General features: G+C 36.9%; 1 protein-coding gene across 2 annotated transcripts in view; it reads right to left on the reverse strand.

Moving 5' to 3' along the window:
- SAMHD1 (SAM and HD domain containing deoxynucleoside triphosphate triphosphohydrolase 1) overlaps nucleotides 1-14,447 on the reverse strand; it is a 62,120-nt gene that overhangs the window by 33,172 nt on the left and 14,501 nt on the right. For both annotated transcript variants that reach the window (XM_070472606.1, XM_020892077.2), the window contains exons 4-8: nucleotides 13,373-13,533; nucleotides 9,026-9,141; nucleotides 6,675-6,745; nucleotides 1,349-1,507; nucleotides 189-289 (exon numbers count right to left, since the gene is read on the reverse strand). In XM_070472606.1, the coding sequence (XP_070328707.1) occupies nucleotides 189-289; nucleotides 1,349-1,507; nucleotides 6,675-6,745; nucleotides 9,026-9,141; nucleotides 13,373-13,533 (608 nt within the window). The remainder of the gene's footprint in view (nucleotides 1-188; nucleotides 290-1,348; nucleotides 1,508-6,674; nucleotides 6,746-9,025; nucleotides 9,142-13,372; nucleotides 13,534-14,447) is intronic.

Below are 14,447 nucleotides of genomic sequence, written 5' to 3' on the forward strand. Positions count from 1 at the left end.
TCTATTTTCTAGGACTTTAGTTGCTTTTTCCATCTGACTTTTAAAAACTGATTACAGCAAATGAAACACAGGTGTCTAAGTGATAAAGTATACAAAAATAACATCTTGATTTCTGTGAAAATGCATTTCTCTGCAATTTAAAGTATACAAGATTTTTAATCAATTTTTCTGAAGTGTTCAGTGCATACCTGGCAAAATAATCCCATTTGTCCACATCAATGCCATTTCTTTTATTGGCCACTATCTCATAAAGGAAGCTTTTTTCTTTAGGACGCCCTTTATAGAGCCACTGGAAGAGAAAAAACCCACTGAAAGCTATAGAACAGGAGATACATCTATTTATAAGCAAAGCAGGTATATTAGCCGGAAAATTATAAACGGGTATTTGAATGGGAAGGTTAGGTAAGTGAGAAGGTTCTACTCTTTTTTCCTTCACTTAGTCCCCAAATTAGTAGAAAAGGGAAAGAAATGCTAGAAATGCTAAGGGGTGATATCCTGTTAATACTAAACCTAGTGCCTTTGGAAGGATCCTAAGTCTATTTCACTTAGATAACCAACAAGCTTTCTTGTTTTCTTGGTTTAAAAGATTTTAAAAAATATTAAGATCTATTTATAAACTAGGAAGAATGTTCCTTATATTCGAATGCTTAAATTCAGGATTGAAAATTCTTGGAGCTGTTTTTTTTTTTTTTTTTCTGGCTGCGCTGAGTGATCCTGGGGATCCTAGTTCCCCAACCAGGGATGGAATCTGGGCCCTCGGCAGTGAAAGCACCAGAGTCCCAACCACTGGAACGCCAGGGAATTCCTGGGAACTCTGTTTTTGGAAATAGGATATTTGCTATAAAATCCTCCTATTTATCTTATACCTTACAAGTAGATTTGTGTATTTTAAGGCTAAAAAACACAAAGGGAAGTTCTTTTTCCTAATTAAAAGAAAAAAGATCAAAAAGGAAAAAAATCATACTTCCCTCTGAACTAATTCAACTTTTTTCTAGGTCTTCACATATCTAAATAATCCAAATGTTAATTTTAATAGATAAACAAGACACATACTTTCAGAACTAAGTTGCTTTAGGCTTATATATAAAATTCTGCATACATATTCATTAAAAATATTAATATGTGTATTTTAATTGGGAGGATAACTTCTAAAGAACTCAGTTAAGAGCTGGAAGAACTATATAAGCCTTATATTTTTCAACTAAACAGTAGAAATGTATCACATATTTTATCATTTAGTCTCCTAAAATAGCAAAATGTCACCCCTTCAAATAAAGATCTGAAGGAACCAAGAAAAGACCTGATGAAAAGAACCAGTCAGTTCAAATCAGATTGTATACAAACTTACCTTTGAAGAATCTTTGATGGGTGATGCAGGTGGTCCTGTAATTTGTTCCTTGATAAACAAAATATCTTCTTCAGGGATGAGACCATAGTGTTTCATGACATCTCGGAGCCCGTTAGAATTGATGAGGTGCTCAAACATCATAACTGAGCCCTGTTCATGCTAGGAAAAGTCAGCAGTATGGTCTGTTACAGACTCTAGTCCATCAGGGACCCCTGATTATTCAAATTACTCTTGGTTCCCTGGTAATTCAGAGATAAAGTTCTAATGCATGTTAATGATCTATTTTTTCAACTACAGTCTTACAGATATTTTAAAAAATCTGTCAAATTTGTCTATATTTTACCAGTCTACAAAACTTTACAATCCAGGTGCATCATTATTTCTTAAATATATTTAATGAGATATAATAATTTATAATACATATGTATTATAGAGCACAACTGAATATTACCAGATTAAAAGGATAGAATACCTTTTTGTTTGTTTGTTTTTGGTGAGCTTCATGGTTTGCAGAATCTTAGTTACCTGACCAGAGATCAAACATAGGCCCTGGCAGTGCAAGTGCCAATCACTGGACTGCCAGGAAATTCGCAGTAGAATACCATTTTAATGAATATTACTATAAAACTTAGTTCTATAGTCTCGTCAGCTTTGGAATTTGTGAAGCTACAAGTTCTATTAGCATTTCCATCTAGTGGTGAAAAGGGGTAATTCCAAACTTGGAAGCAAAAAAAAAAAAAAAAAAGTGGCGGAGTGTTCCAGAGATCTGAAGTCAAGATCTGTGCTGGAATCTCAAACTATAGACTCATTTTACTCATTGTCTCTGGTCACTCATTTGTAATTGTTATAAAGATCAAATGGCCCCCTGGAGGGCCTTTGTTTTTCTAAGAACTGTGATAGGACAGATCTTTGCTGAGAACTGCTCTATCATAAAGTGAAGTCACTCAGTCGTGTCCGACTATTTGCGACCCGTGAACTGTAGCCCACCAGGCTCCTCCGTCCATGGGACTCTCCAGGCAAGAATACTGGAGTAGGTTGCCATTTCCTTCTCCAGGGGATCTTCCTGACCCAGGGATCGAACCCGGGTCTCCCGCATTGGAGGCAGATGCTTTAACCTCTGAGCCACCAGGGAAGACATATCATCATAGTTCTTAGCAAAAACACTCAAGAAAGATGAAAACACAACCCTGAATGGTCCTATATATATTTTTTATTTTTAACTGAATCAAGGTACATACTAATTATATAGAGGAAAAAGAGTAAGTTCGTAGTGGGGAAATTTGGCAGTCATTGCCTTAATCAAGTGCTTTCAGTTAATACTACCAGTAATGGCTTTAGACTTCATGTGCCTCTGATGGAACACACTAAGGTCACTATGTGGCATTTTGCCAAAAATAGATAGTCTGACAGTATGAGAAAACCAAAAACCAAAACTCAAATTGAGGAACATTCCACAAAATAATTTGCTTGTATACTTCAAAAGATGACAAGGCCCTGAAAGACAGGATTGAAGATTTGTTGTAGATCAAAAGAAACTTGATGAGAAATAACAACTAAGTGTAACGTATGGATGAATCAGGACCAAAAAAGGTTTTCTTCCCGCTTTTCTATGGATAGCTGATGAAATCTGAAAGTCTGTAAGTTAGATAATAGTATTGTATCAATATTAATTTCCTGATTTTGATAAATGTACTGAGGTTATGTAAGAGAATGTTCTTATTTTTAGGAAATACTCACTGATGCGTATAGGATTAAAGGAGCATTCCTACAACATACTTTAAAATGGATCAGAAAAAAATGTATACACACAGAAAACTTTAAGTTTCACAAAGATAGCACACACAATAATGACTAAAATTATACGCAACTTAGGAGTAAACACAACAAAAGATGTATAAAATCTTTATGGAGAAAATTACAACATTTATAATAGAAGAACAAAAGGCCAAAGATACCTAATAAAAGAACAAGGTGTGGACAGCTGTCCTACCAACTATCAAGACTTCCTATAAAGTAGTGATAACTATGAATGTGTGGAATAGAATAGAATCCAGGAAGATTCACCATATACATAAAGTTCAAAAAATGTTGGGGTTGGTATTATAGAATCAGTGGGGACAGTGTAGAGCATTTGAGTGCAGATCAGTGGGACAATTCAATAAATAATTATCTATATTAAAAAAGAAATCAGATTTCTACCATGCATATGCAGAGAAATAAGTTCCCATGAGGTAAGGACTTACAGGTGAAAGGCAAAATATTTAAAGAAAAAGACTTCGGAATGGCTAAGTAGATCCTATTTAAATTGACCCTGCTGGAAAACAACTATTAACTCTGGATAACTTCCTGACCAACCTAGACAGCATATTAAAAAGCAGACACATTACTTAGTCAACAAAGGTCCGTCCAGCAGTCATGTATGGATGTGAGTTTGTTAGGGGAAGCACACTGATTGAAACCACCCACCCTGGCCAGGCACCATAGTAACCATTTGCATGAGTTGTTTTATGACAGGAGGTCCTGTTAAGGAACACGGAACTAATAAGCCACCACTAACTGGAAGAGTTCAGGAAAGGTCAAAAGGAGACACTACATGTCTGACCACCTCCCAGAATCCTTCTCTCTGGCATCCATCTTGGCTGAACAAGGTGTGCACCACCAGGAAGGACTCTGAGTCAGAATGATTGGCTAAGGACAACCCAGAAACTAATCCCATCACCATAAAACCCGAGACTGTGAGCCATGTGGCAGAGCTGTTCTCCTGGGCTCCCTTACCCTCCTGCTCTCCACCCAGGTGCCCTTTCCTAATAAAATCTTTTGCTTTGTCAGCACATGTGTCTCCTCGGACAATTCATTTCTGAGTGTCGGACAAGAGCCTAGTTTCTGGCCCTGGGAGGGGTCCCCCTTCCTGCAACAAGTTGGACTATAAAGAAAGCTGAGCCCCAAAGAATCGATGCTTTTGAACTGTGGTGTTGGAGAAGACTCTTGAGAGTCCCTTGGACAGCAAGGAGACCCAACCAGTCTATCCTAAAGCAAATCAGTCCTGAATGTTCATTGGAAGGACTGATGCTGAAGCTGAAACTCCAATACTTTGGCCACCTGATGCAAAGAGCTGACTCATTTGAAAAGACCCTGATGCTGGGAAAGTTTGAAAGCTGGTGAAGGGGGAACGACAGAGGATAAGATGATTGGATGGCATCACCGACTCAATGGACATGAGTTTGAGTAAACTCTTGGGAGTTGGTGATGGACAGGGAAGCCTGGCCCAGTCCATGGGATCGCAAAGAGTAGGACACGACTGAGCAACTAAACGGAACTGAACTGAACTTCCTGAAGGTATTGGATTACCACCAAAAGCAGGCAGAGTTACAGGGAACTAAACATTCCAGTTCTTTTTTGTTGTGGGCAACATTCCAATTCTTTTATGGCTTTTAGCCTGAGGGAGGCCCTAGGGCAGCAGAACTGGAAAGAAACTATCCTTTTTACTAGGTGGAAAAACCAGAATACTTCATCAAAATTTTAAATTTTCTTTCTCAAAAGCCACCTTTGTTAAAGAAATGAACTAAGACTTTCCTGGCAGTACAGTGGTTAAAACTGCCTTCCTGTGCAAGGTGTGTGGGCTCAATTCCTAATCAGAGCTAAGATCCCACAGGCTTTGTGGCCAAAAAACAAATTAAAAAAAAACCCAAAATCCATGAAATGGAAACAATATTATAACAAATTCAATAAAGACTTTAAAAGTAGTCCACATTAAAAAAAAAATCTTAAAGAAATGAACTGGTAATTGGTAAGTCAGAGACGGGAGAAAAAATATCCATAATACATGTATCTGACTATATATATATTTATTCAAATTGATAACTAAAAGGTAAATATTCAATTTTTTTTAATGGGTAAATGGAAAATCTCTTTACAAAAGAAGATTTATCAGTGACAAAGTACAGGAAATGCAAGTTAACACACCACAGAGAGTGCCAAAAAAAAAGAGAAAATCCCACAAGAGACTATTTCACACTCAATAGAAAGAATAACCTAAAAATCTAAAAGTTGGTGAGGCCATGGAAGAAGAGGCACTCTCATATTGCTGGCATTAAAATGGGGAAGGTCTCATAATTTCTCATAAAGTTAAATATGCATCTACTTGATGACCCAGCAATTCTACTACTAGGTAAGGAGAAATGAACCTAAGACAAATGAAAATATTTTCCACAAAAATCGTGTATAGTAACATATACAACATCCTGATTTGTAACAGCCCCAAACTGAAAACAACCCAAATTCTACAAAAGGAGAAAAGATAAACAAATAGTGACTTATTCATACAATGGGTTATTACCTCAGCAATGAATAGGGACAAACAATATACTGCATGAATACAAACAGGACAAAACAGTACCTATTATAGGATTCTACTTATATCAAGTCTAGAAACACGCAAAACGAATCTGTTTATAAAAATTAGAAGGTGATGATGATGCGAAGAGTAGGAACTGACTAGAAAGGGTCACACAGGAATTTTCCAGGAAGATGAAAATATTGCACATCTCAACTTGAGTAGTGGCTGCATGGATGAATACACTTATCAAAACTCACTGAACTGTACAATGAAGATCGGGACAACATACTTAAGATGAATTATACCTTTCTAAAAATGAGAGAATAAACAGTGGTTGACATGTAAGAAGTGTTCAGTATGTATTGATATCTTCTTCTGTTCCAAATATAGTGCAGCGAACAATGGAAGATGATCTAACTTTACTTCTCAAAAACTGATTCCAGAAAAATGGGTTGAAATGAAGTGAAGTTGCTCAGTCGTGTCCGACTCTTTGCGACCCTACGGACTGTAGCCTACCGGGCTCCTCCGTCCATGGGATTTTCCAGGCAAGAGTACTGGAGTGGGGTGCCATTTCCTTCTCCAGAAGAAAAATGGGTTAGCTACCTGCAAATTTGTAATTATACAAAGAACTTAGTTGCTATTCCTTACTTTATGGTCACACAAAATGAATCAAAGCCAAAGTCAGCCTTTGATTTTTATTTTATATAGTATGACAGAGTAGAAAGAGCATTAAACTAGCTGCTAGGAAACCTGGTTTTCTAGTGCTGGCTCTATCATTTCAAAGGCTTTGTGGTCTTTAGTGCTTCAGTACACCTGAGTTTCGAGTTCCTTTACACTTACAAAAATGGAGATAATGATTTCCTCCTTAGAGACTGCTGTGAGGATCAAATGAAAGCAACACCCTGAAAAACTGTAACAGGAAGTATACTATAACACAGTAGTCACTGCTTAGTCTTTGTTTTACTAAATATTGAATATATGGATACATACCGTCCATTTCATCCCTGGTCGAGCAAGTGGAATAAATCTTCCATCAAACATATGAGAAAATGGCCCATGACCTTAAAAACAAAAACTGCATTAGAACAGGAAAACTGTAAATTGGTGGAAAAGAAATTTTTTTAGTTAAATGTGAATATCAATGGAAATTAATAATTTATAAATAATCACAAAAAGGAACAAATTGTTCCCTCCTATTTTCTAAAACAAGAGAACAGGAAGCAGAACAATACAAGAATGTTAATTCTCCACTGAGGGGGTCTCTGAGTCACTCGAGTTTACATAAACTAATGAAAGGACAGTTTCTGTGTAACTAAAGGAATGCTAATGACAAAAACTTTTGGCTTCTTTTTTTTTTCTTCCATTTATTTTTATTTGTTGGAGGTTAATTACTTTACAACATTGCAGTGGTTTTTGTCATACATTGAAATGAATTAGCCATGGATTTACATGTATTCCCCATCCCGGTCCCCCCTCCCACCTCCCTCTCCACCCCATCCTTCTGGGTCTTCCCAGTGCACCAGGCCTGAGCACTTGTCTCATGCATCCAACCTGGGCTGGTGATTTTGGCTTCTTTAGATTACATATTGGTAGTGTTAGAAAAGCAGTTTTAACACAATCTACAAGGGTCAGGAAATCATTAGAACTTTATTACTCTGAACCTTTAAAAACATCCCTTTTTATGTAAATTTTATAATGTATGTAATTTATTTTAGAATAAATATACACATATCAGGGCTTATCTTTGTTTTTATTGATGATATGGGCAATCAAAAGTGGAGATCACTACTTCATCTTATTCATAAGTGACCTTAACATTCCACGACATCTATCAACATGAAGCTTTGCTGAGGCACAAATCTGGAATCATCAGAATTTCTGAAGGAGTTAAACTTGGCCCTCTGCATTCACAGATTCAGTCAATCTTGGACAGAAACTATTTGGGGGGAAAAAAAAATTTTAGGCAGTTCCAAAAGGCAAAGCTTGAATTTGCCAAGCTTGCTGGCAGTTATTTATATATTATTGATATTATCTGTAATCTAGAACTGATTTAATTCTAGATTAATTGATTTAATTCTCTATACACAGGAGAGGATGTGTATGGGTTATATACAAATTTTATATAAGGGACTTGAGCATTGGGCTTTGGGGTTGTTTTTTTTTTTTTTTTTTTCTGTATCTGGAACAAATCCCCCCTACACTTCCTTGTTAGATGGGAGAGAGAGCTCACCTGGACCAGCCCCAGGCCTTTTTTGCATGTTTCAGTACATAAATAAAGCCTTGTTATTGCAGAGTTTAGACTCCTGGGGATTGGTAAAAGATTCCCAAAAGCTCCCTCTCAAAATACCAAGAATCTTAAATTAATGATCAAAGACTGATACTGGTCCTACTGAAATCTCCAAGGGAACGTGCTGGAAAGACTGCCCTATGCCTTCAATTATCTGACTACTGAAACACAAAAACCTCCCTTTCTCTGCACTGAGGGCACATGCAAATTCTTAGGGTCCTTCATGTGTGTGTGTGTGCTCGGTGTCTGACTCTGTGACCCCATGGACTGTAGCCAGGCTCCCCTGTCCATGGAATTTTCCAGGAGAGAAAATTGGAGTGGGTTGCCATTTCCGACACCAGGGGATCTTCCTGACCCAGGGATCGCACCCATGTCTCTTGCATCTCCTGCATTAGCAGGCAGATTCTTTACCACTGCGCTGCCTGGGAAATCCATAGATTACTCCAGTAAGTAGGAATAAGTTACAAGGATAGAAGAAAAAACTCCTGTGATAAAAGAGAACATTCTTTTTTCTCTTTGTCTCTGGAGAAAGATGATATTCTTTTACTTGGATTTATTTATTTATTTACTTTATTTATTATTATTATTATTTTTTTACTTGGATTTAAGTGGCCCAAGACTGAGGTTGTGAGTATAGGTCACAAGGGGTTCTCTAAATCTGTTGTTAATCTGCTAGAGCAGATTATGTATTCTAGGTGTGAGAAGAAGAGATTTCACAAAGTAACTGAAGGGAAACAGCAATTCTATTCAGCAAAGATAAAGGAAAAATCAAATCCACAACATTCCAACACACAGTAGGAAGAAAAAAATCACTATTAGACCATCCTTTCACATAACCTGCAATGAAGGGTGCAACGTGGGAAATTCATTGAAAGACTCTTAAAAAAAAAAGAAAAGAAAGCAATGCTTTGGGCTTATGAACCATTCTAGGAAGAAGCAATGGCAAATTTACATTAATGTTAACTAAAGAATTAGAACACAACTTTCATATTGCTCTTAGTTGTATTTCAAAGAGAGGTGACAGGTGAATTTACATTAGAACTCTGGCTCTTACCAAGATCATGACAAAGACCAGCGATCTGAACACAGAGGATATCTCGTTCACTTATCTGCAGCTCTGGTTGTTTTTCACTCAGTTCACGAACTAGACGTCCTGCTAGATACCCCACACTGCGGAGCAGGAAGGAACAAAACACAAACAAAAAAGAAAAGGTTATTTTTCTGTTTGAAAGATGAGTGACTGTTAAGATGTGTATTTGTCCATGATAAATCCCTAAGGAGGCTGTGAATCAGACTATGGGTTATGGACCCTTCTCAGCAGTTTGAGTGTAAAAAGCCCTCTTTTTCTCTTTTTGTTTCAGAGTCTACCTGATTGAGCGTGTAGGCTGTATTACATTTCTGATCCTTGTAGGCTGTTATATATTTCTGATTTGTAGAGATGTGTAAGACAGAGAGAGTTGATTTTAATTCCCCAAAGAACTGGTCTGCTGCCTGAATAATATTAAAAGACTGATTTCCCCAACTACATTTTCTTTACTTTGATTATTATTAGCTTCTGAATATTAGCCCTTACTTTTTCATTATATTGTGTAAGTTCAGGTAATCCTATTGGGTTGTTTTGGAATTTTTTGTATATTTAATATTTTCTGAGGGGTGGATTTATATATCCTGTCTTATAATACCAGGGAGGAGAAGCATTCCCCAGGGAGACATAATGTCTACACACAATATAGTTAGGAAAAAAAGATATAAACATATTAAACCCACTTAAATACACCTATTTTTATAAACTGTCATCTCAATCCTATCAACTCTTACACCATTAACTTTAGCCTTTATTAGTACACCATCAACAAGCTATGGTCTTACAAGGGGTTCTAGAAACTTTCCTTTTTATCCTCTGGTCATTTTATCTATTTTTATATAAAAGGCTCTGGGGTCTCCAGGGAGGGGGTTAACTAAGGGACTCAGGTCTTTTTTAAAAAATACCTTTAGCTTAATTAATTGGCTTAACTGTTGTCCCAAACAATTACTGATCAGGTATCTCAGTGTAATTTTCTTCCAGCCTTCTAAATATATAAATAAATATTTTAAACATATATTTAAGTATATTTACATATATATACTAAACTGAGGTAAAAAGAATGGACTTGTTTGGGGCCCTTTAATATTGGGCACCAACAGAAGGTTCCCATGGCCCATCCAACCTTACATATTGTTGTATCAAAACCTTTCTTTTAATCCTATTAACATCCATTTTAAATATCTAATTTCTTAATAAAATTAAAGATTTTTATCATGTTGGGACAAATTCCTTTAAAATTTTCACCTTCTTGGGAAGAAGTCTCTTCACTTTCCTCTCAGCTTTTTTCTATATTAATCAGTCTAATTAACATTAATTAACCTAATGTTTTTATTAGCATCTGTCAGGGAACCCTAAGTAGACACTACAAAAATAAGGCTTCCCAAATTTGTTTATTTTTGTCTGTTCTAAACTGACGGCATAGCTATTTTATATACTATCCATCTTCTAATTTTTTTCATAGGTAACAATAAAACAGCTCTTTATAAAGAAAGCTCTCTAAAAAATTTACCAATTTACCAAGTTTCTCCACTTTTAAGGATCCATTGTCTGGTCATTGACAAGTAGTATCTTAACAGTGACTCAAGCCAATAAAATGCAAGAGGCGTCCCCACAAGAGAGTGCAAAGGATGCAGCCTTCATAAGATTTAGAAGTTTATGTCCTAAAACAGCCTAAGAGAGTAAAGTCCTTTGGTGTATAGGAGGATGTAATGAAGGTTAAGATGAAAAAGATCCTTTATAACAAATTTTCCTGAGAGTTGCCACAGTCAGACAAATAGACTTCCCAGTCTCTCTGACTGCTTGCCAAATGTATAACATGTGAGTCACTTTCAGGTAGCAGAAACCAAGATCACAGAACACAGTGGGGTTGGGGGGTTGCCTAAGATCAGGTAGAACTTTCATATCTTTAAGATACAGGAAGAGAAATGCAAATGCTCCCAGAAAGACTTCTGTTTCTTTAGGTTCAGAATTTTGAAAAGATGTTTTATCAAGTTGGCTTTTTCTAGCTGCACATGAAAAAAAATTAATTTTGGGATGTCAAAAGAACCCCATTTTGGCCAATTTTAGGCTAAGAGTTAATTCCCAATTAAGCAAGTACCTGTAAGTACAAATTCTGTGCATACACAATAAAAATTTCCCAGTGTCTATCACTTAGGGTAACCTATCAGCAGTTTTTAACTGAGCAAAGTAAGGACATTCTGACACAAGCTCCATCATGAGTGACTTAGGGAAATTATGCTAAGTGAAATAAGCCAATTATAGAATGACAAATACGCTACGAAATCACTTATATGACTGTAGCCCGCCAGGCTCCTCTGTCCATGATATTCTCCAGGCAAAAAGTACTGCAGTGGGTTGCCATTTCGTATTTCAGGGAATCTTCCCGATTCAGGGATCAAAACCAAGTTTCTTGCATCTCCTGCATTGGTAAGTGGATTCTTTACCACTGTGCCACCTGGGAAGCTGTAATGAGGTACCTAGAATGGTCAAATTCACCAGAACAGAAAGTAGAATAGTGGTTACTGAGGGACTGGGGAGAAGAGAAATGGGAACTTTGCTACTCAATGGTATAGAGTTTCAATTGATGAAAATGTTTTGGAGATTGGTTGCACAATAATGTGGACATACTTAACATTATTGAACTGTAAACTTAAAAATGGTTAGGAAGGTAAATTTTACATTATTTTATCCCATTTTTTTAAAAAGCAAACTTCTGCAATTGTAATGTTTACAACATAGATTGAAGATATGGTGCCCAACAAATGTTAAATACATTTTTAACATTTCTACCTGAAAGTATTTCCTTTTTTTTGTTTTGAAAGTACTTCCTAAATGAATAAATATCTTTCTTGTCCGCTAAACTTTGAGCTCCACAAGAATAGAGACAGTTGCTACCTTATCAGTTTGGTATGGTCTAACAATTTTTCTAACAATACTTTGGCCACCTGATGCAAACAACTGACTCACTGGAAAAGACCCTGATGCTGGGAAAGACAGAAGGCAGGAGGAGAAGGGGACAACACAGAATGAGATAGTTGGATGGCATCACTGACTCGATGGACATGAGTTTGAGCAGGCTCCGGGAGTTGGTGATGGACAGGGAAGCCTGGTGTGCTGCAGTCTATGGGATCGCAAAGAGTCGGGACACGACTGAGGGACAGAACTGAACAATTTTCCAATAAGTATTTATTGATGAATAAAGATTTGAGTAGATGCTTGTGTTCTGGCTAATTAAAAATGCTTCTAAACAAATAAACAAAACCAAAGTAACACAGCAGTTTTCCCTTATCATTGGTTTCATTTTTCTCATTTCAGTTACCAGTAGTCACCCATAGTCTGAAAATATTAGATGGAAAGTTCCAGAAATACACAATTCATAAGTTTTAAAATCAATCCATTCTGAGTAGCATGATGAAATCTCATACTTTTCTGCTTCATCATGAGCAGGTCACGAATGACTCTATTTGTCCAGCGTATCCCACACATTAGCCACTTAGCAACCAGCACAATTATCAGACTGATTATCAATGTTTCACAGTGCTTATGTTCAAGTAACCCTTATTTTGCCCTAAAGTGCAAGAGTAGTAAATCTAGCGATTCAGATGTGCCAAAGAAAAGCCTAGAAGTGCTTCCTGTGAGTGAGTAGTTCAGTTCGGTTGCTCAGTTGTGTCCAACTCTTTGCGACCCCATGGACTGCAGCACTCCAGCCTTCTCTGTCCATCACCAACTCCTGGAGTTTATTCAAACTCATGTCCATTGTAAGTGAGCAAAAAGGTCGAAATTCTCAACTCAATAAAGATAGAAAAAAATTGTTATGCTGATGTTGCTAAGATCTATCATAAGAATAGATCTTCTGTGAAACTGAAGAAGGAAAAAGAAATTTGTGCTAGTTTCAATGATACACCTCAAACTGTGAAAGCCACAGCTATGGTGTTAAGTGCTTAGTTAAGATGAAAAAGGAAAAAAAAAAAAGATGAAAAAGGTATTAAATTTATACAATAAGATATTCAGAGAGAAGAGAGGGAGAAACTTCATTCACATAACTTAAAAAAAAAAAAATGTAAATTCATCACATAACTTTTATTGCATTGTATTCTTCTTACCCTAAAGTGAAAGTGAAGTCGCTCAGTCACGTATTTGCAAACCCATGGACTGTAGCCTACCAGGCTCCTCCATCCATGGAATTTTCCAGGCAAGAGTACTGGAGTGGGTTGCCATGTCCTTCTCCAGGGATCTTCCTGACCTGGGGATGGAACCCGGGTCTCCTGCGTTGCAGGCAGCTTCTTTACCACCTGAGTCACCAGGGAGGCTTCTTACCCTAGACTGTGCTCAAATCGATTGTGTGACGCTCCTGGAAAAACATAGTAACCGCCTCCCAACTGCTTGATGTATCGCAGGCGCTGAAATTGAGGTGTGTCGATGATTCGGATGAGGAGAGGGTGAAATTCAATGTGGCCATGGATAGGATCATTAATCACCTAGAAAATTATGTTTAAATTAATGTGAGCAACAATACATTACACCATCTAAAATTTCTGTCCACTCATTCCGACCTATGGTGTGAAGTTAAAGCTATTTGCTTTCAAGTAAGAATAATACTATGGGAAATGACAACGTATGAAAATCTTAACTTTATTTAGGAATCACTACCAGACAGATCAAGTGTATTGGACCTGGGTACATTTTACTTCTTAATAATAGAAGGGTAAAGATTTCAACCTTTCTGTTACATATATTATTTCATCAGCCTTTAATGAGTCTAATGGCTTATATGATCTGAATGAGTGTGTTAAGTGAGTGTGTTTACCTTGAATACAGGACTAATCTACTACTTGGCTTTGTTACCCCGGCTTTCTTTTGATTTCCATTTGCATGAAACACTTTTTCATTCCTTCACTTTCAGTCTGTGTTTCTTTAGGTCTGAAGTGAGTCTTTTGGCAGTCTATATGTGGGTCTTGTTCTCGTACTCATTCATCCACTTCATGTCTTTTGACTGGAGCATTTAATCCATTTACATGTAAAATAATTATTGATAGGTATGTACTTATTGCCATTTTGTTCATTGTTTAGGGATTGTTTTTGTAGTTTTTGATCCTTTCTTCTTTTGGCCTCTTCCCTTGTGATTTGATGATCATCTTTAATGCTATGTTTGGATTCCTTTCTTTGTGTGTGTGTGTGTGTATCTATTATAGATTTTTAGTTTGTGCTTACTGGGAGGTTTATATATAGCAATATATTTATAAATGCGTATGTGTATATATATATACATATGTTGGTTGTTTGGTCACTCTGTCATGTCTGACTCTTTGCCACCCCATGGACTACAGCATGCCAGGCTTCCTTGTCCTTCACCATCTTCTGGAACTTGCTCAAACTCATATATACCCACACA

The sequence above is a fragment of the Odocoileus virginianus genome, chromosome 9, assembly GCF_023699985.2.
Source record: "Odocoileus virginianus isolate 20LAN1187 ecotype Illinois chromosome 9, Ovbor_1.2, whole genome shotgun sequence".
NCBI classification, from domain to species: domain Eukaryota; kingdom Metazoa; phylum Chordata; class Mammalia; order Artiodactyla; family Cervidae; genus Odocoileus; species Odocoileus virginianus.